Here is a 23,355-nt window from a genome sequence, read left to right on the forward strand (position 1 = left end):
ATTATTTATAGGTTAATGCATTTTCTTTTCCTGGAAATGCTTGTGCATTTTAACAATGGACTTAGCCAAAGGAATGTGAAGGCTTTATGAAAGAAAGGTGGAGGTAGAAAACAAATTTGGGTAAGAAATTTCTTTCTAAACAATCCTTGTATTGTTGGGGATGGGTTTTATCTCTAACTTCCAGTTGAAAATTAGTTGAGGATAGATTTAATCTTGAATTTCTAGGTCCTCCCCACCCCAAATCATACCTTTCTTTTGTTATTCAGCGCACTGAAAATGAAAGTGACAGCTAACATTCCTAAAAATACTAGTGATAGCTCATATGGCACAGGTTTTCTGTAGCTTTTCTATCTAGAACTCAGGTCAGATTATTTGATGGACATTGCCATTATTTGTAAAACAGTTTGAGGGGGGACATGGTGCAGAAGGAGTTTTCTGAGATTTAATTACATTGAGATTATTACAAAGTAAATTCGGAGACATAGGGAAGGCAAGAGCACCAATTATACTTGGTCCCAGAAGTGTTAGTAATCCATGTCCCACCCTGTTTTACACCTCCTTTCTTTGCCTTGAACTTCAGTGTTATTTCTAGGGTCTCTATTTTCAAAGGACTTCCTGGTCATTCCTTCTCCACACCTGGATGGATGAGTGAAGTTTAAGAGTTGCTGGTTTTTCTCAGCATTTAATGGAGAACCTTACCTGGCAAAAGCAGACTAGTGAGATATACAGTATGGTACATGAAAACAAATATGATCCTTGGGTTCAAGTGACGTGAAAACCCTTCCAAATAACTTTACCTTTTCACTAGGCAAATATAATTTCTGAGATCAGTTACATTTCTTTTAAGGTGGCAAGAGATTTCTTTCCTCAAATCCTAACTTTGCTCTTTTACTCCATTACTCAGAAATGCAGTCTGTGTTCTCAAGGTTTTGAAATATCAGACACTTGAATCAACACTCTCATTTCATGATCGTTCGATACAAATGAGTCACATTAAGTGGCATGGTACACATTCAAGAATTCATTTATTTGTCCTTCCCCCCTCCAAGTTTAGCAAAATTATCACCTATTTCCTTTGGGTTGTAAACAATGCCCCTTCTCAGAGTTCAGAGCCCTTCAGAGATCTGAGAGCAGGTGCAGTTGATTTGTGCTTTTGCTTGTAGTCAGCTGGCTGATAACAGCGGGTTCAGTGCACAGTTCTATCAATGCATGTGGTTTGGAAACTTTCCCTGCTCTGTGAAAATTCAGTTGGATATAAGAATAAATGAGAATCGCTATTAAGAAGTTAAAGGTGGTAGTAATTTCTCCCAGAGCAACCTTTATATAGGATCTCATATCATTGACTAAGACTGTTTGTTGCTCTATGAGTAACTCCGTGTGACAGCTAAGATACACATTGGTATATTTGAATGGACTGGTCAGTCAACCTTAGAGACTTAGGAATGAATTATTTCACAGTGATCAGATTGGTGATCTGAAAAATTCTTTTGTTTATATCTAAACTTCTAGTGACAATCAGACATAGTTTCTTTAATTTCAGCAATCCAGTTTTATTATTTCCTGATAGAAAATTTTATTATTTCCTGATAGAAATCTCTTCAGTCTTCTCTTTCTCTTTTCCACTATACTTGCAAGGATGAATGTCAACATATTCCTGTATCACTTTCTGCACAACTTGCTCAACTTGACTTGGTAGTTGGGATGCAAAGTTTGTCATTGACAGTGCCATGGAATGGAATTTTGGGATTTGAAAAGGAATACCTCATGAGTAGATGGTAGCTTCTTGATTAGGTTGATGGTCTTTCCTTCAAGATCATGATATTTCACCATCCAGATAACCATATGTGGATCAAAATATTCTTTGCGATGGGCTTTTATGAACTTGTGGTGTCACTGTATCTCTTGGGGAACTTCTTTAAATTTGTGAAACAAGATTATTTTATGTTTCAGTATTTCTATATTTTGGGGTTAGAGGCCATGCCTGGTAGTACTCAGGGCTTAATCCTGGATCTGTGCTCAGGAGCCACTCTTGGTGATGCTCGGGGGACCATATTTTGTGCTGAGGACTGAAATGCAGTTGGTTGCCTGTAAGGCAAGTGCCTTACCCCTTGTACTATCTCCCTGGACCTGTGAACAAGTTTATTAAATGTAAAGCACAGGTTTTCTTTCAGGGATTCAAAAAGATATGGAATATGCTTGTTAAAGATTAAGCTGATCTCCTGTGGGATAGAACTAATGAGAGAAGTGATTTTTTTCTCCTTTAAGTCCTTAATTTTTCCTTCCATCTCTTGGCAAACATGGTGTAAAAATCTCTGAAGACCACTTAGCATCTCTGTAGCCTTCATAGACTGAAGGTCACTCAATACCTTTTGGATTCTTTGAGATAAATGCATCAGTAGTTCCCCCCACTCCCATTTAATTTGTAGGAATTCAATTAATTCAGATTTCACCATCAGGTCTTGGAAATAGGAAAATACTAATTTTAACCCACTCAGGATTTCTGAGTGTGCCCAGGAGAGCACTTTCGCTATTTCCCTCACGGCCATGGTACAGAGCTCATCTCCAGTATACATTCCACTTCTTCCGGGGATCTGGAATCGGGTGAACTTCAGGAAGTTGATGAATGACTCAATCACATATTTGACGGTCGCACTGTATTTCTGAGCAGCTCCGATTAAACCATCAAACAGTGTACTGTGGAGTTTCTGAAAATCAGCTCGACCTTCCAGAGCCAACAAATCCTGGTAGAGATTCTGGGTCTTGTCTTGCCACTGCTGGTAGATTCCATTGGTACTTCTGGCTACTCTCTGGAGCCTGGTGTCAGCCTCATCAATCTGCTGCTTAGCAGAGTGATAGGCCCACTCAGCAGTTTTTTGAAGGCTTCTTTTCACTTTTAAAGAAGCATCTCTTAGGTCTAATCCTGTATAATTCTGGTGGTACCCATTGACACAGTCATAAAGGACTCCTGTGGCCCTGGGCACGTTATCTTTTATAGAGCGTAGCAATTTGGAAGCTTCTTCCCAGTTAACCTTGATCTGAGAATTTTCAGATTTATGGTACCTGAATATGCTGAGTGTTTTATTTGGAGTAGACTAAAATCAGGAAAAAAATAGTAAAATGAAAAGAGCATGTTATTAATTTTCTGATTATATCATATAGAATTCTAAACCGTTATTCTGTTTTATTATAAGTAAAAATCAGAGGGTCTTTCATATTCGGAGGAGGAATTATCTCTCATATATCAGTTCATGTGTTTGTCTTTCTTATGGTTAAAAAGACCCATCATTGTTATATCCTCTTTATCAGGTGCCTTAGATAGGATAAAATTATGCATGGCATTTCCATAGTAATACTCAGTAACTTGAAGGCCTTCATCTGGGGAAGATTGAAGACTGGGAGAGTATGGGAAGAAAAAGGAGGAAGACAGCGTGTGAGAGTCAACAAAAGACCACATTAGAGAAAGGAGAAGTGGCACAAAAGGGAGGGTAGAAAACCCGGGCAGCAGAGCCTAGGATACCAATTTCAGAAGTCATTCATTCTTAAGCTCAGGATAAGCCTTAGCAAGACAGAGATATTTTTTTCTCTCCTTATGGAATTTTTGATTTATCCTTGGTAGGGCTTGTTAAAAGCAAAAGAGAAATGTAACTTTTCATTTAAAATTTTTGTCACATGAAGAATTTTGAAGGCACAAATACTTTAGAAATCACTATCTGAGAAACATACTTTGCATGTAGCAGACTGTCCATGATCAATAGTTCCCAGATTTATTGGTCTACCACCCCATTTAAAAATATCTACCTTTTTATTTTAAGTGAACAAATATGAAGAGCCTCCCTCCCATTATACCTGAAGCTATTACCTATTATGGCTTCCTTTGAATCTTTACAGCACTTCTTGGGGTGAGGCAGAATCACCCACTTGGGAAATATTGGTGACCCTCATCTCCTTTTCCCCAAAGTAATAAAATTAAATGGTAACAATGTCATGTATTTATTGAATACTTAGAATCAATGAAAGACCCATACTACTCTCTGGAGAAGAGTTCCTCAGAGCAAAAGTTCAACACGTGGCTCGGGTTTTAGCTCTTCTGGTAAAGTCCTAAGAGAATACTTTGTACTGACAAATTTATCTGCCCAAATTTAACTTGCTCTTAGGGGACTCACCTGAGGTTGGTAGTAGATATGCCATTTTAAGATATTGTCATTGTCATCCACATCTATAGTCACAGTGCCGATAGCTGGGGAGGCCACAGAGGAGGAAACGCCACGTTCACCTGACTGGTAGCGCAGATGTAAATCTGTGAATGTTGGACTAGTGATGTCAAGGTGAACATCTACTATCCAATCCCTGAAAGTAGAAGAGCAGATGAGCCGTTGTGAAAGGAATATGCAAGTGGTCAACAACACAATGATTTGAAAAATGGTGGTGTGACCATTAAAGTTCCATACCCAAATCCTTTGTATTTGCCATCTTCTTTATATTCTGCTTTGAAGTCACGATGTGCAAATGTCCCATTCATCCGGCAGACTAATGCTCCATTTTCAATTCTGTGTGTTGCCACAACTGTATTAAAGGAGTTTATATTTCATTAGATTAACAGAAACAGGATGTAAACATTTTTCATTATGAAAAGGGAAAATTCTATCTTCGCTAAATGCCTTACATGAAATATGCATACCACAATTTAAAACAAAATAGAAAACATTACTGGTCTTAAAAGTATTACAGAAAAGTATTTTCTTTCAAATTACCCTACTCAAATAGCAGTCATTATTTTACAGGTGGCTTTGTACATATTAACATGTATTTTTCCTCTATTGCTATAGAAAATAATTGCACCTCTAGTCTTAACTAAATACAAAATTATTTCCTTATAACTCTGATTGAAAAACATGTAACATCTAGAAGAGAAGTCAAAACATTCACTTACCATTTAGGTCATATTCCAGGAATTGAAGGCTTGAACTACAGGTGGACTCCAGGAATGTCTCAACATGGTCAACTTTGTTTTTTAAACCAGAAACCCAATTAGCACTATATAAAGGAGAGGCCACCATAAAACGTGCCGTAAATGTTCCAAAAGAAGGAATGAAAATTCCAGCAGGTATAGAAAACTTAATGGGAGGAATTTCAATTGTTTGCTCAGGCATAATGGTGGATGGCAACTCAAAGTCTGCAATCTTCCTGGTTGCCTCGTCTAGATCCCAGTTAATAATGCCAAATGAAACTCTTTTTGGAAGCGTGAACTTGGACATAGTTAGCCGAGATTCAGGCACAGTGATCTCAAAGAAGGGAACCGAGGAGTCTTCTGGTTGGAAATATTTTGTTAACACATCAACTTTGGGAAATGTTAGTTTGGGTAACAGTGGTATGTTGAGGTCAAATGGAAGACTACTTAGATTCTTGTAGACTTCAATTTGACTGAGGTTAAGTGTGTAGGAAGGAAACTGGAGGTTTGTAAATGGAACACGGAATGTAGGCGTAACAAGAACTGAATTTAGGTTATTTTGTTTCAGTCCTGGTATAACGAACTTATTAACCAGTTCTTGAACAGGGAGAGAGAAAAGGCGGATATTGGGGGCTTTGTTGTACACAAGAGCAGTGGAAGTGTGGAGGTACTGTTTCCTATTAATGTTGCTGCTTATGTTCAGCTTTAGGAGGTCCCATAGGCTCTTATCATAAACTGGTAGAACAAAACCACTGAGGAAACCTAGGTATCCTTCTAAGGAACCTGCCATGCTAAGGCGCATCTCTTTTGGGTCATTGGAAAGCTGTACGTTGTTATATAAACGCCCAGAATGAATCTGGACCTCACTCTTCCAGTGGGATTTCTGATTCTGAGTGTCAGCCTTCAGGGACACTTCCTGGACAAGGGACTTGATATCAAGGAGAGAATTGGGCTGACTTGCACGGACCTGAACAAGGGTTGTCATTTTCCATGGGGAGAGTTCTAGGGTGGCTTTGCTTGCATGATTTCCAGATGTTAAAAAGAGGTCCATCAGCTGCAACTGATTTTTTGCATTGTGTTCCCATATGGCATAGATGCGTCGGAAAGAGGCTTCTCCAGCAAAAGTTTCGTTTACTTCAAAGTTCAAGATACCATCAACTTTAGAAGTTCCTTGCAGCTTCACTGCAGATCGAGTACTCTTGGAATTAAAATAAGTGCTGAACTCACTGGCAATAGTTCCTAAATACTCCCGTGAAAGGACTGACCCATTAATATCTCCTTTGGTAGATGACTCAATGGAAAAGTAAGAAGTAGGATTTTCCAATAGGAACTTGTGGTCAACTGTCCCAGTAGCGGTAGAGCACAGACAGGGGGAATTGAAATTATATTTTAATTCAATGAATGAAGAGATGGCATGTTTTGACTTAGTATTTCCATTAAGTTCTTGTGTAAAATTCATTGTCAAAATTGGAAGGTGGATTTTTGCAGTTGTTGCTACTGATGCTTCCATGTTTTTCTTGGCTAAGCTAATGGTACTATCATGCTTGCCTTCAACATATTCATTACTTAGAGACAAGGCTGTGGCTAATTTCAAACCTCTTTTTCTGGTCAAACTTGAGGTGCCCTCTAATTTGTACTGCAGTGCATCAATGACAGATGAAGAGGATGTTATGACATGAGCAACAATATCTGATTGGTTATAAAGTCCAGCATTGGCATTCAGTGTAATGACACTTGATTTAAAGGAAAAGTCATAGGTAATATTTCCCAGGGCTGGAATAAAAATATTCCTTGGGATACTCAATTCTTTGAATTCTGGAAGAGAAAGCTCGAGAAACTTAGGGAGGTGAAGGGTTGGTAGTTCTGGAATTGGCAGGACTAAAGTATATGAGGGCACTGAGAAGCCAGAACTCAGGATGGTGAACGTGGGGGTGTTGATCGCTCTGGGGATCACATAGCCGAATGGAAACATCTCTATTGTGAAGGGAGATGCTTCAATATTGACAACAGGAATGGTGTAGCCTGGAATTTGAAAGGTCCTTGGGTTTTTGGTGTCAGATTTTTCAACATTATACTCATCATATTTAACTTTTGCTTCATTATAGGATTCAATAATGAAACCAAATGTCTTCTCTCTGACTTTCTCAACTTGCCTGATAAAGGAATTGATATTATGATTAAAATACACATAAAACATAGCCAAAGGATGTGGGATGGGATACATGTCTTTGTTTTTCTTATACTGAGTCTTTACACTTAAGTCAAATGATTGTTTTGTTGTTTTCAAGAATTTCTTCAAGCCTGTTTTTTCCCATATGGAGAAATTTTTCACCTGTGGAGTTTTGAGCATTGTATAAGGTAGGGTCATTTCAGGAATTGTTAAAGGAATATTTAAGAAATCCAAGTTGGCTTCACCATTCATTCCTACATGGGCATCTATGCTGTTCTCATTGTTTCCAGCAGAGAAATTTTGATTGTACTTGTATTGATTAAATCTGACACTTGCTTGCCAACTTGTTTGCTGAGCACTAGGATTCAGAAACAGAGCGTAATTATTCAGAAAGTCAATCTTCCCTGTTAATTTCAATGGAAAACTCACTTTCAAATTCCCCTCATTGTTTGTGGAGGCAGTCACCTCAAATGGTCGTGCTGAAAAGGAAAGAGAATTTTTTAAAGTTCCGCTCACTTTTCCATTTAAATGAGCATCATGATTGCCAGTCACCGCTGCTTCCCCTTCTCCAAGTAGCACCGTGCCTTTGGCAGTTAGAACACTGCGGCCCACGTGCTGAGATTCAACTTGCGACTGGATTTCAAATTTAGAAAAGTTAAAGAATGCACATTCATAGCTCAGACTTTGGTTTACTTTGAGATGTTTGCTACGGATCTCATTCAATAATCCGAAGGAGGAGATGGGTCCTTCCAAAGTGAAACTGATTTGTGTTCCTTGTGTTCCTTCATCTGAGAATCGGGGACAGGCCCATTTCCATGACCCGGTCCCAGAAGATGTCCAGTCGATATGTCCAACTTCCAACAGGGTCTTGATTTCGTTACGCAGGTCAGCCTGACTGGAGAATTCCAGTTTGGGGAAGTTCAGTTTGTGGGAGTACTTGGTGCTGCTCTCCAGGGTGAGCTGGTTGTTAATCTTCAGCAGCAGACCATTTCTGAACTCCAATGTATTTTTGTCTGTGTGCAAAGCAGCCACGGTGTTTGATTTCCCCTTAATGGCATTTCCCCCAAATTGTACTTCACTGTCATGCTCTGTTTTCAGGTACTTGTTGGAGAACCTCGCAAATTCCTTCAGAACCAATGGATTCATCTTTGGGTCCAAAAGTTGGGCATTTGCTTGAAAGTGAAAATTGAGAAGTTCTAGTTGGGACACTCCTTTGGCAGTGATGGAAGCTGCAATCTCTGAGTTGTTCACTGAAGAAGTGATATTCTGAATGTTAGCATTTAAGTCTAATGTGAAAAGGGGTGACTTGATTTTCAAGATGCTGTAGAGCTTGCCAAAAGCAGGCACTTCAATTTTGTGGGAGAGGCGAGGAAGCTGGAATTCTGGGATGTGAAATTCTGGAACTTGATAATCTCTTAGGTGAAGATTTGGGATTATGAATTCTGGAACTCTGAATTCAGGCAAAGTGATATTTGGCAGAGTGATGCAAGCAAGAATGATGTCCACTCCCTTTAGATCTCTCAGATAGACTTCTGGAACCGGCCACCGCAATTCACTGCTCAGCATTTGATCAATGGTTCTGATGATCTTTATTTTTATTTCTACCAAATCAATTGTAAAGGAAGGGACATGGAAGGTACGGAGGACAGTAAATTCTGGTGTGGAAAACTTGGGTGGGATTTTTATCTCTTTCAATTTTTTGATGTTGATCTGAAATGATGGAACCCTCAGATCTGTCAGGGGGACGATGAAGGCAGGGGTCTGATATGTAGCTTCCTGAAGGGCACGAAGACTTACTTCAAACACAGGCATGGTCCCAAAGGTGGTCTGAATTTCAGGAACAGTGAATCCTTGTTCTACCAATGCTTTCACGCTTTCAGCCCAGCTGCGGATAGAATACTGTTCTGCAAAGTCAGTGAGGTTCTTAGCAGCAAGACGCCACCAGTCAGTAATGTAAGTGACAAGGGTGTTATACAACTGGCCTATCAGAGACAGGTATCGTTGAACTTCCTTCTGAATGTCCATCTGATATATCCGGTCTCGTACATCCTCTAGAGTGTCTTGGAATTTTTCCTGCATGTAAATCAAATATGCTGAACTTAAAGGCTCTTGTAACCAATCAAAGAAAAACGTTATTTTGGTGTTCTTCAGGTTCTCCAGGTAGAGTGAGAGCGTAGCCTTCAGATCCTCTACAAGCAGTGTCAGTGCCTTTGCTTTTTGTGGGAGTTCCAGAGCCTGGATTTCATCATTGATTCTCTGGGTCACCTCACGGATTTTGCTATTGGTTTCTTCTATAAACTGGTAGTAATCAAATGACTTTAATTTGTTTAGCAACATGGCGAGGAATCTGTTTACTTCTTCAATGAAATTTTTAAATGACAATGCTTTAAGCTTCTGGGTGGTATCATCAATAAACGTAACCAGTTTCTCAAAGTGGACTTTTATCTCAACTTGCTGTAAAGCATTGCTTAGTTTCTGCACAGTCTCTTTCAACTTATATTGATGGGACAACTCTATTAATTTATATATTAAGACCTGGATGTGTCTATCAATTTCAAACGACTCAATTAGCTTATGGAACATGACTCTGAAAGCATTAATTTTCTCAGTTACTTTTGAACCTTCAATAAGACTTTTTACACAGTATTTGATATGTTCAATAATTTCCTTTATTTTTTGAAATGGAATTGTAGCTCTCAACCAATCCCAAAGCACTCTGACATCAACAGTCTCAATATATTGCTTTAACTTTTCAGCAAAAAGCTGGATCTCTATATTTTGAATCTGTGTCTTGAGTTGCTGCAATTTGTTTTGTATCTGGATTCTGATTTGATACTTAGTATCCATAGTTTGAACCCAAGATGCAATACTATTTCCAATTTTATTTAAATCAATCTTTTCAATAAAAATATATATGTCATTAATTACCTTTATGAAATTTACTTTGATATGATAATGTTCATCAAGAATTTTTAATTTTTCAATGATTTGATCAATGATCTTAGCAATAGTGATTTTTAAATCATGTAAGTCATAATTATCTTTAATATACTGATCAAATTGTATCACATAGGTTTGTAGTTGAAATAGCATTTCATTAAGGTTGATTTTGGCATTGTTCAATGCGATTTTTAGATCATTTTCTGTAATTCCATAATTTTTTGTGAAAACAGCTAGTTTCTCCTTGGCTTGTGAAACATGCTTCTCCCAGTTGGATGCATCTATGTAATCATTAACTTGCTGTGGGAGTTTGATCATAGCTTCTCTGTAGTTCCTCATGAATTGATCAATATTGGTATGCCTCAGTTGTCTCTGGATGGTTTCTAGTGCAGTTACCATTGCTACTCGATTCTTCTCAAAATATTCTGGCATGTCTTTTAAAAATGGGAGATTGATAGTGTGAACATCTTGGTTCTTATCATATTTTACAGAAGCCACAATAGCAAATTCCTGGGGCTGGTCAGTAGCATCCCGTAGCTCTAGAGCATCAATTACATTGACAGGTTCCCTGAGTAAAAATGGCACTTCAATGGGTGAATCAAGCATGGTGAAGTCAGCTAAGGCTTGTCCATTAAACTCAGCACCAACTTTGTCTTCAGTATTGTAAACATCAATGTCCTGGCTGTATTCATTTCTGTTCAATTGAGTCTTGAATTTCCAGGTGCTCGTCTGCTCAGACAGAGTGAGCAGTACACCTACTTTGTGATCCAGAGCAGTGCTGGTACTCTTCCCGGACATGTGATGGTGACTTGTGGATCCTTTGAAATCATGAGTCAAAGTAAGGGCCAGAGGTTCTGCTTTGAAGAGGAATTTGTTATACAACTTCCCGGTGTGATTTCCCCAGAGGACCAGTTTGCCATCACCATTTGTGTGCGCACTGATAGCCATTTTAAATGGGGCCATCGCAGAATGGAAAACATTGCTGAAGTGCAGGGCTTCTGAATTATAATTGGTGCTGGTGTCGAGGGCGAAAGCCAGTCCAGCAAGGTCTGTGTTGAACTGATGGCTAAACTCTGTATCATCCATCTTTACTTCAGTGTTCGCATTATAATTTGCCAACAAGTCAGCATAAGAAAGGGTGTAGGTATGTTTTGCTTCATTATTTTGGTAGGCTCCTCTTACAAACCCACTCATACTCAGTTTCAGGGGTTCTAGCCGTAGTTTTCCAAGATTGGTCAAATTCAGAGCGTTGAATTTTAAGTCATTGTTTAAAGAAGTTACAAGAGAAAGGGGCTGAAGCTGTAAATTAAAATTTTGTTTATAAAACTTGTCGGAGCTGTAAATATTATCAAGCTTTGAAGAGAAGTCCAGTGATAAACCTGCAATGTTCAGTTTGTTGGAATGGTCAAGTTTCATTTCAGCAAATGAGCCCATCATGTCATTTGAAAGCTTGAGTCCCTCTCGGTTAATTTTGAAGCTGAAAACATTTTTGCTGTCCACATCCAGAATCATGGCCTGATAGACGCTTCCCAGCGAGATCTCTGTGAGAGCAGCTTTCCCATCTAGGTTGAACATTGCGTTGTGTTCCCTGTAGCGTCCGTTTGCTGTTAGTTTCATAGATGCCCCAGAGAGACTAAGGCCTGCATTCATTTCATTCTCCAGAACTAGGGGACTAAACATCACATTGGTAACTGCACTGCTAGATATTCCATCTTGGCCAATCTTTAGTGTTGCCTTGTGAGCACCACGGTGAGCTGTGCCAGAGCCCAAGATGTCAGCATTCAATTCAAGGCCTTGTGAGGTTAGTGATCCAGAAAGCAGGGTGAAGAATCTCAGTAACTTGTAATCAGCCTGATACTCAGAACGCAGCAGCACATTCTGTTTAGAGAAGGTTAGATCCACTTTGTTGGAAGTAACAAAGCCCTCGTACTTTCCGCTGGTGTCAGAGTTCACAGTAAGCTCATAGTTCTCGTATTTCAGGGATGCACTGTTTTTAATAAGGCCATCTTGCAGATCCGAGGTGGAGGTGAGGGTGAAGAGTCCATCTTTGTAGAGTCCTGTCACGTGGTTGTTGCCCTGAATGTAGGTGGAGTTAAACTTCAGATTGGACTCTCCAAGGAGCTGGCCAGTGGTAGGATCCCTTTGATAAGTCAGACCATATTCTCCATTTCCATAGAGTGAAGACACTCTGAACTGCCCATCAATCTTGACTTCCTTGATGTACAAATGTTGTTTCTTTCTCGAGTCCAAATTTACTGAAGCAGACATTTCTGGTCCCCAGGCACTAGTGGCAGAGAACCGCAGCAAACCTTTTGAGGCTGGGTTGTTTCCAAGTTTTGCTACATGACTGAATTTGACATTTGAATCCAGAAATTTGTGGTGTAGAGAACCATCACATGCCAATGTGACTGTATTCTTGTGGTCATAGGTTGCTTCCCCAGATCCTATTAAAAAAAAAGAAAACATATTTGTTAAATAAAGTAATATATTTTCAGAGCAATTTATAGTTTGAAAATATTTTGATAATAGAGTCCCACTGAGTTGGGTCAGTTTCACAGTGAAATGGTTTTATTCAGAAACAATAACCATTAAAGCAGTCAAAAAGCACACTTTTAGGAGCCAGACCAATAATACAATGGGTAGGGCATTTGCCTTGCACATGGCCAACTAGGTTTCAATCCCCTGAACCCCATATGATCCCTCAAGCCTGCCAGAAGTGATCACTGAGTGAAGAGCAAGGAATATGCCCGGAGCACTACTGGGTATGACCCTCTCCCCACAAACCAACCAACCAAACAAACAACACCACACTAATACTGTGAAACAGAGCACACATACTCAATCTGGGTCATTTTTGCAACAGTATCTTCAATCATAACACGAACACCCAGTGTTATAACAAAAGGAATCAGGATACCTTCCCTGTTCTTTTCTGTTTTGGGCTGGCTCCCTTATCAAGTATTTGTGCTAGACCTTCTGCTCATGCACTAGACCTATTACCTATTACCAAACCTCTTCTTTATACCCTAATAACTTGCCTTTCTGTTTGCTCTCCTACTTCCTGGGAAAAAGCTTGCTGTATCGAATATATCTGTTTAATACATATTTTTTTGGCTGACCAAATGGGAAGATCGCATGGAAAATATTTAAGAAAGGGCAGGTCTTCTCTCATCCTAGAGGTAAATATTATGATCAGTTTGTACAATGCCCACGCAACCCTTCTCCCAAGCCTGACTCACCTCGCACACTATAAGACAGCAGGTCCACTACAGACGTGGCCTTAATGTGGTACTGGGATTGAAAGCTCAAGTGGTCTTTGCTGGTGTTTCCACCGGTGTAGGAGGCAGACCAGTTGTACAAGTTGCTGTAGATGTTGGTGGAGAGGTCTAAGACACCTACAAGAGGTATCCGCAGCTGATACAACTCGGGAATGGTGAAGGTGGGTACTTGGTACTCTCGAGGTGGCATGTAGACTCCTACAGACTTGAGGTTGACGCCTGGTGTTCGAATAGTCTCTAACATCTTCAGATCTTTGGAGGATTTGCCACCAAAAGGCAGAGGAATGTCAATTTCCATGCTGTTCTTGTTCAAGGTGTATTTGACTCGGCCATCACTGAAAGGAACAATAGACATATATACTCTCACAGTCAGACATTGAGCTTAGAATTGTCTGCCTTCTGGCATTCTAAGCAAGTATATATACTTCTTCTTCAAATATTTTCTCCTTTCAGTTTTTTATATCTGGAGTTTCTTTGCTTGTGATAGCACAGTGGGTAGGGCATTTGCCTTGCACGTGGCCAGCCTGGGTTTGATTCCTCCATTTCCTCTTGGAGAGCTTGGCAAGCTACTGAGAGCACCCTGCCTGCATGGCAGAGCCTGGCAAGCTACCCGTGGCATATTCGATATGCCAAAAACAGTAACAACAAGTCTCACAATGGAGACGTTACTGGTGCCCTCTTGAGCAAATCAATGAACAACGGGACGGTAGTGCTATAGTGCTACAGTGTTACTTCTACTGATCAAACTCAAGTCCATTCAAAACTATTTGATGAACTATTTCCTACTTAATACCATTCCATCTAAATCATGGTTAAATAATTTTGTTCTTATAATGAAAAGTCCCTCCCACTCATCTCAAAGAACATGCTTATCTCAAAGAACATGTCATGATTTTTCTTCTATAAATAGTACTTATTTTCTTATTTGTCAGTATCTTCAAAATATCTTCCTTGGAGGAAGGATAATGCATTTTCTGGCTTCAAAAATATTTTAAGTGCGCCTGCTATAATATTTTGCATGCAGGGGACACTGGATAAATATTTGCTAACCTGAACTGAGGTAATGATATATAGAAAAAACCAATAGATGTGGCAGTCAGTATCCACAGGAGGTGGTGAAGTTAATAAATTTGCCTCTCTGAGTCCTAGTAATTTTAGTCATATAGTAAAGTTATCAGTGTCCTTTCTGACTTCATGGAGGGAACATTGGACTACAAATGAGAAAAAGACATCTAAAAGCATCTTGCAATCTTTTCCGAACTGCACATGTACCATGGTGATTATAACCCAAGAATAGAGTAGGATGTCCTAATTTAAGTATCATCAGCAAATAACTGTTCATTACGCCCGCCCGCAGGGAGTGGATGCTGCCTATCAGCCCCCTGACATGCAGTAAGGAAGGCTTGAGAAGACCCTGCCCATTGTACAGTTCCCTTCCCTGTCTTTCCCCCACAGCAGCAAAAAGACAAAAAGAGTAGTGAAGGAAGTGATTTCTGGGTTTGTTGACGCTGCCACTTCCTACTTATCTCCTCAATAGTCCACGGAGATGCTCTGGAACACATCAGCTTCCACAGGCACGAGCTCTGTTTCACTGTGTGCTAGCAAAGACCCGTGTGGACAGGTCACTTGTCTTAATTCTTAAGATAACACAGGTAACAGTGTAAAAAAATACTCTTTTAAGCACCTGCTGATTATTTTAAAAGTTCTTATTCAAGGGCAATAGTAGAGTGGGTAGGGCAAAAAGTTTGCCTTGCATGTGGCTGACCTCCTGGGTTCAATCCCTGGCATCTCTTATGGTCCCCTGAACACTGCCAGGAGTAATTCCTGAGTGCAGAGTCAGGAGTAACCCCTGAGCATCGCCAGATGTGACCCCCGAGACACACACAAAAAATCTTTATTTTATAAAGAAGAGCTTTATGTGTGTTTCTATAAATAAAGAAGCAGACCAAGCAGTCTGGAATTTGACTTCTCCATGAAGATGAGGCCACATGGCTGAAGTGAAATGTTTTTTCAGAAAGTTGCCTTCATGCAATGCTCAATGGTTCAGTGCAACAGCAAGCCTATAGAGAATGAATCCTTTAGTCACTACAGCTCTGAGTAAATCTCAATTCTGTGCAAAGGGAGGATTGGCTGAAAATGAAGAAAAAGAGAACGGTGTTCTAATTCAGATGACACTGAATAAAATATCATTGGATGAAAGTACCAGGACTCCTAAATGACTTTATTCAGTACTTTCTGGCTGGATTGGCATTCACATTCTGTCGGCATACTTAATAATGTGAAAATGCCATAGTGTTTGTGCTTTAGTTAGGAATATCTTTCACATGCTTAAATTATTTCTCATAAAATGTAAATTAAAAACAAAATGTCTGAACTGTGCCAAGTTCAGATAAATCTTCAATTTTTTTTTGGACAGATCAAGGCAGTTTTTTTTAACTCTTTCTTTCTTTCTTTCTTTCTTTCTTTCTTTCTTTCTTTCTTTCTTCCTTCCTTCCTTCCTTCCTTCCTTCCTTCCTTCCTTCCTTCCTTCCTTTCTTTCTTTCTTTCTTTCTTTCTTTCTTTCTTTCTTTCTTTCTTTCTTTCTTTCTTTCTTTCTTTCTCTTTCTTTTTTTTACCTTTTCAAGAAGAGATTTTCTGGGAGGTGGATGTCTGGCAAACCCATGTTCTGGAGATACAACTCTTTCAGTCTGCTGAGGCGATCCTGCATATTTTGGGTGTAAGGAAGATTCTTGGATATGCTCTGAAGCAATGTGTGTGTTTCCTACAAATAAGAGAAGGTTTTAGAGCAGTGAGCATGAATGAGTCATCAAACTACAATTGATATTTGGTGATAATCCCTATTTGACATCTAGGATGATATGCTAAGGATGAAAAACAAATCACAGAAATTTATGAATTTGAATGGTCAGCCATTGATCACCTCCTGTGTTCCTGAAAAGAAATATACAATACAGCTAAGGTCTCATTCAGTGTGCTTGACTACCCTTTTGATATCTCAGGCACAAACCCCTCTTCCACGGAGCAGGATTCATTTGGTATTTACTCCACACAGCTTTGTGTAGCTGGTTAACTCTGCCTGCACGCATGTTTCATTTCTCCTATCCATCTTTGAATATTCTCCTTCACCTAACTCAGGATCGAGGGTGTAATTAGCACTTAGAACCATGTATTTAATGACTGACTGATTTGTACTTACAACTATTAATTTAGAACCCATGTGCCGGAAAGTCATGTCAGTTTGAGGAACTCTCTGATCTAAGACACTACTGGCATACATTTGCAAGCTTTTAGGATAATCAGAGAGGTCCACAGGGAAATTGGAAGCTGCCTTTTTGGTATCCACATTGGTGCCTGCATTCCATTCAAATTCAAGCTTCTCTTCGTCTGAAAATGAACATGAGAAATGACAGTCAGCGGAATCAAATCAGCCGCACCTCCCTCACCCCCAGCTCTGGCTTCGTCCTCTCAACTGAGAGTCGAGTACACAGAGCTCTGAGAAACAGTCCCAGGGAGAAGAGGTACAGACCATAGCGCCAGGCCACCTTCTTGGAGATTGTTGAGCCATAGGCCGTAGCAGATGAGTCAATTTGCAGGAGTAGTTTTGTGGGGGACCACAAGGTGTGGATTTCACTTCTGGCTTCTGCTTGCAAACGAGGTATAGAAATAACACCTTTGATTTTGCCTTCTTCCTTCCTGTTACAGCTATTGGAAAGAAAAACCAATGGATATCAACATCTTGGTCCATCCCATGGGTTAAATACATGTACCAGGTGTAGTGATAAAAAAGTGATAGACAAAATGATTTACAGAAATGACTTTAGATTAAATTTGCTATCTCCTAAATAGTACAAACTTAGGTCTTCCTAGGGGAACACAGGTGAAAGATAGGTTTTTCAAAAACTTTTTATACCCTTCTCTACCAATTACTACCTCCATAGCTTTTATTTAATCCTGTGCCAACATTTCCATATCTGTAAGATGAGGGGAAACCCATACATATCTTGTAATTTATTCTGAGAAATTATTAGTTTTTTAAGCACCCAGCAACATGCTGGAGGTATAGCACATGCTAAGTGTACATCAGTTACTGAGCCTATGCAGAGGGTCAGACCGTTGGGGGCTCTCTCTCTCTCCATCCCTGAGCTAGTCTTTACCCTGGTCCAGTCACCTCTGAAGCTGAAGCTGGAAAGGGCCTACAGCCCAGGTCATCGATCACCCACAGACCAGCAGTCACCCCACTTCCTTACCTGAGGTGGCCGATGAGAGTGATCTCGGTGATTTTCTTGTTCTGCATGTCCAGGGTGAGTTTGTAAGACTTATGTTTCTCAGAAGATTCATCACTTACTCTGAGGATTGTCCCAAGGTTGACATTAAAATCTGGAATTTCGATTTCACTAGACAGAGTTGTCTTCTGCCGGTTATATCTGAACGTCACAAAAATGCCATTTTCCTGCAGGTTTGAGGCTGTACAAGAGAGTTAGGAAAATATACTCAGATGCTGGGCTGGAGCAATAGCACAGTGGGGAGGGCATTTGCCTTGCACGAGGCCAGCCTGGATTCAATTTCTGCATCCCTCTCAGAGAGCCCAGCAAGCTACCAAGAATATCCCACCCACATAGCAGAGCCTGGCAAGCCTGGCAAGCTCCCCATAGCATATTCTATATGCCAAAAACAGTAACAAGTCTCACAATGGAGACGTTACTGGTGCCCGCTCAAGCAAATTGATGAACAACGGGATGACAGTGCTACAGTGCTACTCAGATGCTACACTTAGGAAAGAAGAAAAGGAAGTGCAGAGAGGACCCAAATGATCCAAGGTACTTATGCTAGGACAAGATTTAGAAGTTCACCTTAAACTCCTGACCTAGTGATGCTCATGCATTGGTACACCTGCAAATATTTATTGATTTCCAGGGGAATCCCTCCCCTCATAGAATTTACTTTTGAGTGCTGGGAGATGTATAGAGAATAAATGTCAATGATTCATGCCATATGGTGATATATATTATGAAGTAAACCTGAGAATATGATAGAGGATAGGAAGAGAGAGAAGAGGGCTGGTGCATGTGCAGTGCTTAGAGAAGTTCTGATGAGGAGTGGGGCAGAGAGGCTGAAAGTGGAATAGTCAGAGGGGCTGAGCCATGCTGCACAGTGTGGGCATGCATGTTTGTGCATGTGTGCGTGCGTATGTGTACGTGCATGTGTGTGCATATGCGTGCGTGTGCATGTGCACATTTTTCCAGCAGAGGTAACTGGAAATGCAAAGATCCCGAGGAAGACAACAGCATATTCAGGGACAAGTAAGGGGTGGAGCTCCCTGTGAGTTGGGCAGACATGACATCTTTACGTTGGTCTCCACTTAGACGTCCATCCATGCTCTTCACCACCCATGCTCTTACTGGTTCTCCACACTTTCTGTCTTTATAAGATTCCTGGTTTCCATCCATTCTCAGGCTAGATCACTGGATCACTGTCATCCCTTTGCTCAATGATTTGCTCGAGTGGGCATCAGTAACGTCTCCATTGTGAGACTTGTTACTGTTTTTGGCATATCAAATATACCGTGGGTAGCTTGCCAGATTCTGCCATGTGGGCGGATTACTTTCAGGCTAGATATAATTTGATATATTTTGCAAAGTTTCTTTTAAAAAAAATTTTGGGGTCACACCTGGCTATTCACAGATGTTACTCCTGGCTCTGCACTCAGGAACTACTCCTGGGGTGCTAGGGGACCATATGGGATGCTGAGGATTGAACCTAGGTTGGCTGTGTGAAAGGCAGACACCCTACCTGCTGTTCTGTTGCTTCAGCTCTCTTCTGTAAAATAGAAACATTCCTCGGCAGGTACATGCTTTCTCCAGTCTATTTTTTGTGATACACTATTTCTTCACAGATAAGTCTTCCAAAATGACATTTACATTTTTTCCCAGTAAAAACCTATTCCCCCAGTACCACTTCTTTTTTAGCCTATGACAGCTCCATTTTCCAGTAGTACAGGCCAAGATGAAGAGTTATCCTGTGATCTTACGTACATCGTTTCTTATATACATCTTACACTGTACCAGCAAACCCTGTTACCACCACATTTTATCTTCTAAATGTCACCAGAATCAGGAACCAGAGCAATAGTGCATTGGGTAGAGCACTTACCTTCCATACAGCTGACCAAAGTTTGATCCCTGGCACCCTGTGTGGTCTCCCAGGCCCCTCCAGGAGAGATCCCTGAGCACAGAGCCAGGAATAAGTCCTGAGCATGCCAGGTGTGGCTGAAACCATGCCTTTTCCAAACAAATAAATCACCAGAATCTGATTCTCAGCGCTACCCCTCTAGCCTGAATTATTACCACAACTTCCATTTTCATTTCTATATCATTGTCCTTCTAAGATTTTTCCTCAACATATACATCACATAGAACTATCTGGAAGCTTTTTTTCTTTATCACAAGCAAAACCTATGCAGGAAATACCTACCACAAGAAAAGCAAGACTATCCTTTCCTACTCACCCTCACGCTATAATTTTTCTCCATAATCTTGCTGCTTTAGTTATTTTCTTCAACCTGTTCAGGGACTAGTAAAAATTTGAGATCCCGTGTTTCAGGCAGACATCTCTCCATTAGTCTCTATTTATGACATCTTTCCTGGTGTTCCTTCTCAAAGGAAACTAGCTGCCTTATTTTTCTCCAAACATGGCAGCCATGTGCCTGTCCAGGACATTTGTACCTACCAGGTGCTCAGCCGATAACATTATTTTCTTATGTTTTTTGTCCTCCTACCTCTTTCAAGTCCCTTTACTTATCAGCGAGACTTTGGCAGATCATTCTCATTGGTGCTACCTTTCTCCTTCCTTCCCCAGCTTTCCAGCCCATTACTGACAATATTTCCTCAGCTCCTCTCTTCTCTTCTCTGCCAGAACCAATGCGATATTCAGAATACTTACTTCTTTGATTGTTCACTGGAAACCCCATGAGGGTCGAGACTTTCTAGCCTCTCAGAATAGTCTGACTCTTATTAGGCAGACAGTGGATAGCTTTTAAATATATTTTACTATGTGTTTCATGTGAGGACTGGACCAGAAAACAGAGATGGAGGAGCCCTTCTCTGGATACTTGCCTTCTGCCTGAGTTACAAGCTTAAGTGTGTCCACCAAAGCTTCACCTTCTCTTTGGAGTTCATAGGTTGCACTGGCAGAGTACTGTCGGACCGCTCCCGTTGGCTTCAGTTCCAGGACAAAGCTAGAGACATGACAGTTAGTACAGGGCGTAAGGTTAGAGACAGTAAGGAGGATAAGGATTCCCAATCTCCCCAGACAATTCTGCCACAATTATGGTCCTTATTTTAACATTGTCTCTTGTCCTTACTAGTATAGATCTTGAGAATCACTTCTAATCCCTCTATGAGCCCAAGGCAGGTGGATGGCAGAATTTGCAGGTACTTTTGACAAACAGAGCCAGAGCTGGGCAGTTGTCTCAATTGGAGGTGGGGTTTAAAGACAGGAAGTTCTTAAGCTTGATAAGGGCTCTTAACCTATCAGTAGGCTCCAGGAAAGGTCAGAACAGTGTGTTCCAAAGTCAAGAAACATGGATGTTGAACTGGGAGGAACCACCATCAGAGCCATGATCTGCTCATGTAATGGAGAAAGAAGGGGGCACTACAAAGAGATACTTCTTAAAGGAATGATTCTCCGTAGAAATGGGTACAATGCTCTGGAGACAAGATGATAAAACCACCTTAATTTGATTATTTTTTGAACTAAAACCCATTACATGTTCTGGCTTTTCATATTTCACATGTCCTTCTTTCCTACTAATGGAAAATCTGGCTTTAGACTCAAAGATTAGGCAGGAGTGAGGGCAACACTCAATTAGATAGAGTCATTATCTTAAATAATTCCCCAGAGGATGATACATTTCCGTTTATCCCAAGGCAGATGATATAGGCCTACAATCAACACCCTTTGCCTGCTAGATGGCCCTTTAGTAGGTGAGCAGATGAGATGCTGGTAAGATACTGAGTTTCTCTCACCTGGTGTCCCTGGTTAGTGGATAGTCAAGGGCAGAATCTGTAGAACTGGTGTTGGAGTAATATCCCTTAATGCAGTAATTCAGGCCAGGGAAAAATGGCTTGCAAGTTGACCAGGACTCTTTGTTAAATATGAGAGATGGAATTCCTTCAGTTTTGGTGGTAGAGACCAAACGCAAGGTGTTACTGTAGAAGAAAGATGGAATTTTGCCATAAGAAACCATTATTAGCAGTACTGTAAACCACAGAATATCAATCAACAACAACAAAAAAGAAACAAAAGAGAAGAAAAACAAGCCCAAGTTTCCTTTAAGTCATGAATAGAAATGACTTGTTATTCTTTTATAATAACAAATGACACTTATTCTCAAAGGTCCCCCAACGCCCCCCCCCTCTCTTCTGTCCAACCATACCTCAAATTCATTGATTTACTCACAGATGGGAAAAACTTAACATCAACATGGCTGGCAATCACAATGAATCTTACACTTTAGATATTGCACTAAATTCTTTCCACAGCTATCCTACAACAATAGGTATCAAGAGTCTCATTTTACAGAGGAAACAGCAGCCCAGCAATGGGTCTCTGTGCTCTGAACTTAGGAGCCTTCTCGTAGGGTCAAGGTAAGAGGGACCTGGTCTCCTTTCCCCCTGAAATTGTTCCATCTCCCCTGACTTCTTTTCACTGTCAGTTAGCATACTCAGGTCTCTTTTCTCAACACACACACACACACACACACACACACACACTCACTCGGAATTGTCATCTGTCTGTCTTTGCAGTCTCAACTTCCACTACATTTCTCACGGAGCTTTCCTATGACTATCACTTCCCACGGCACCCCAGAACTGTGTTCAGCAGCATCTTCAATCACCTTCTGCTTGTAACTAAACATTTTTAGGATTTGTTTTCATGATTTTCCAGGAGTGCTAAGTATTATTTCTCATTTAAAGTCTACTAAAGACTATAAATTTTCTAATATTGGAAAAGATGATGGTGTTTTCCTCCAAAAGCACTTAAAGAATGATACAGAACAGGGGCTGGAGCAATAGCACAGCGGGTAGGGCGTTTGCCTTGCACACAGCCGACCCGGGTTCGATTCCCAGCATCCCATATGGTCCCCTGAGCACCGCCAGGGGTAATTCCTGAGTGCAGAGCCAAGAGTAACCCCTGTGCATAGCCGGGAGTGACCCAAAAAGCAAAAAAAAAAAAAAAGAATGATATAGAACAAATTCAACCATATCTTGATTTTATCCAAGGATGATTTCCTCAGTACTGTTTCCTCATCTGTGGGGTGTGGGTGTGGGGCAATACCAAGGGGTACCAAATGGTACTCTGGGGCTACCCCTGGATTCATAGCTCCCTGGTGGTGCTTGGGAGACCTTGTAGTGCTGAGTATTGAATCTGGGATCCTGCAAGAAAGTGTGCACAACTGGTGGAGGGATGGGTGTTGGAACACTGTGTGACTGAAACCTAATCATGAACAGCTTTGTAAGGGTCTATCTCACACTGATTCAATAAAAAAAATTTAAAAAAGAAAGAAAGTGTGTACTCTAGTCCTCTGAGCTATCTCCCAAGTGCTGTTTCCTCATTTTGGGGTGCCTACAGTCCAAGCTTTGCTGGTGAACTGGACTCTAAGAACAGATTTGACTCTAAGGCTGTGATTCTCCTTCTATCTTCCTTTCCTTCCCCTCTCTCTTTGACACATTTCCCTTTCCCGCTTTGCATGTGTCTCTGTATTTTTATCTTTCTTCCCTAGGTCTTATTATATACCACTTATTATTTGACCTCAACAGCCTTGATTTATCTCTCAAACTTATAGTCCAAACCTCTACCAAGTTCTGACCGAATGGTCCAAATACCAGATGGACAATTCTAATTGATTGCTGACAGGATTTCCAATGCAGCTTATCTACTACTGAATTTCTCACCTTTCTCACAACCTCTGCTCTCAGTAGTCCTTTTTTCTACAAAGGCGTCAGAAATAAGTCACCTCC

General features: G+C 40.6%; 1 protein-coding gene across 1 annotated transcript in view; it reads right to left on the reverse strand.

Annotated features, from left to right (window-relative positions):
• Positions 1–1,049: 1,049 nt before the first annotated feature.
• APOB (apolipoprotein B) overlaps positions 1,050–23,355 on the reverse strand; it is a 44,946-nt gene continuing 22,640 nt past the window's right edge. The window contains 17 exon segments of the mRNA XM_055121351.1: positions 1,050–1,398; positions 1,400–1,447; positions 1,449–1,588; positions 1,591–1,756; positions 1,759–1,922; positions 2,105–3,092; positions 4,164–4,347; positions 4,449–4,563; positions 4,931–12,502; positions 13,298–13,671; positions 15,952–16,097; positions 16,533–16,720; positions 16,863–17,038; positions 17,584–17,786; positions 20,172–20,175; positions 20,445–20,570; positions 21,361–21,543. Coding sequence (XP_054977326.1) covers positions 1,117–1,398; positions 1,400–1,447; positions 1,449–1,588; positions 1,591–1,756; positions 1,759–1,922; positions 2,105–3,092; positions 4,164–4,347; positions 4,449–4,563; positions 4,931–12,502; positions 13,298–13,671; positions 15,952–16,097; positions 16,533–16,720; positions 16,863–17,038; positions 17,584–17,786; positions 20,172–20,175; positions 20,445–20,570; positions 21,361–21,543 — 11,059 coding nt within the window. The 3' untranslated portion in view covers positions 1,050–1,116.

The sequence above is a fragment of the Sorex araneus genome, chromosome X, assembly GCF_027595985.1.
Source record: "Sorex araneus isolate mSorAra2 chromosome X, mSorAra2.pri, whole genome shotgun sequence".
In the NCBI taxonomy this organism is placed as follows: domain Eukaryota; kingdom Metazoa; phylum Chordata; class Mammalia; order Eulipotyphla; family Soricidae; genus Sorex; species Sorex araneus.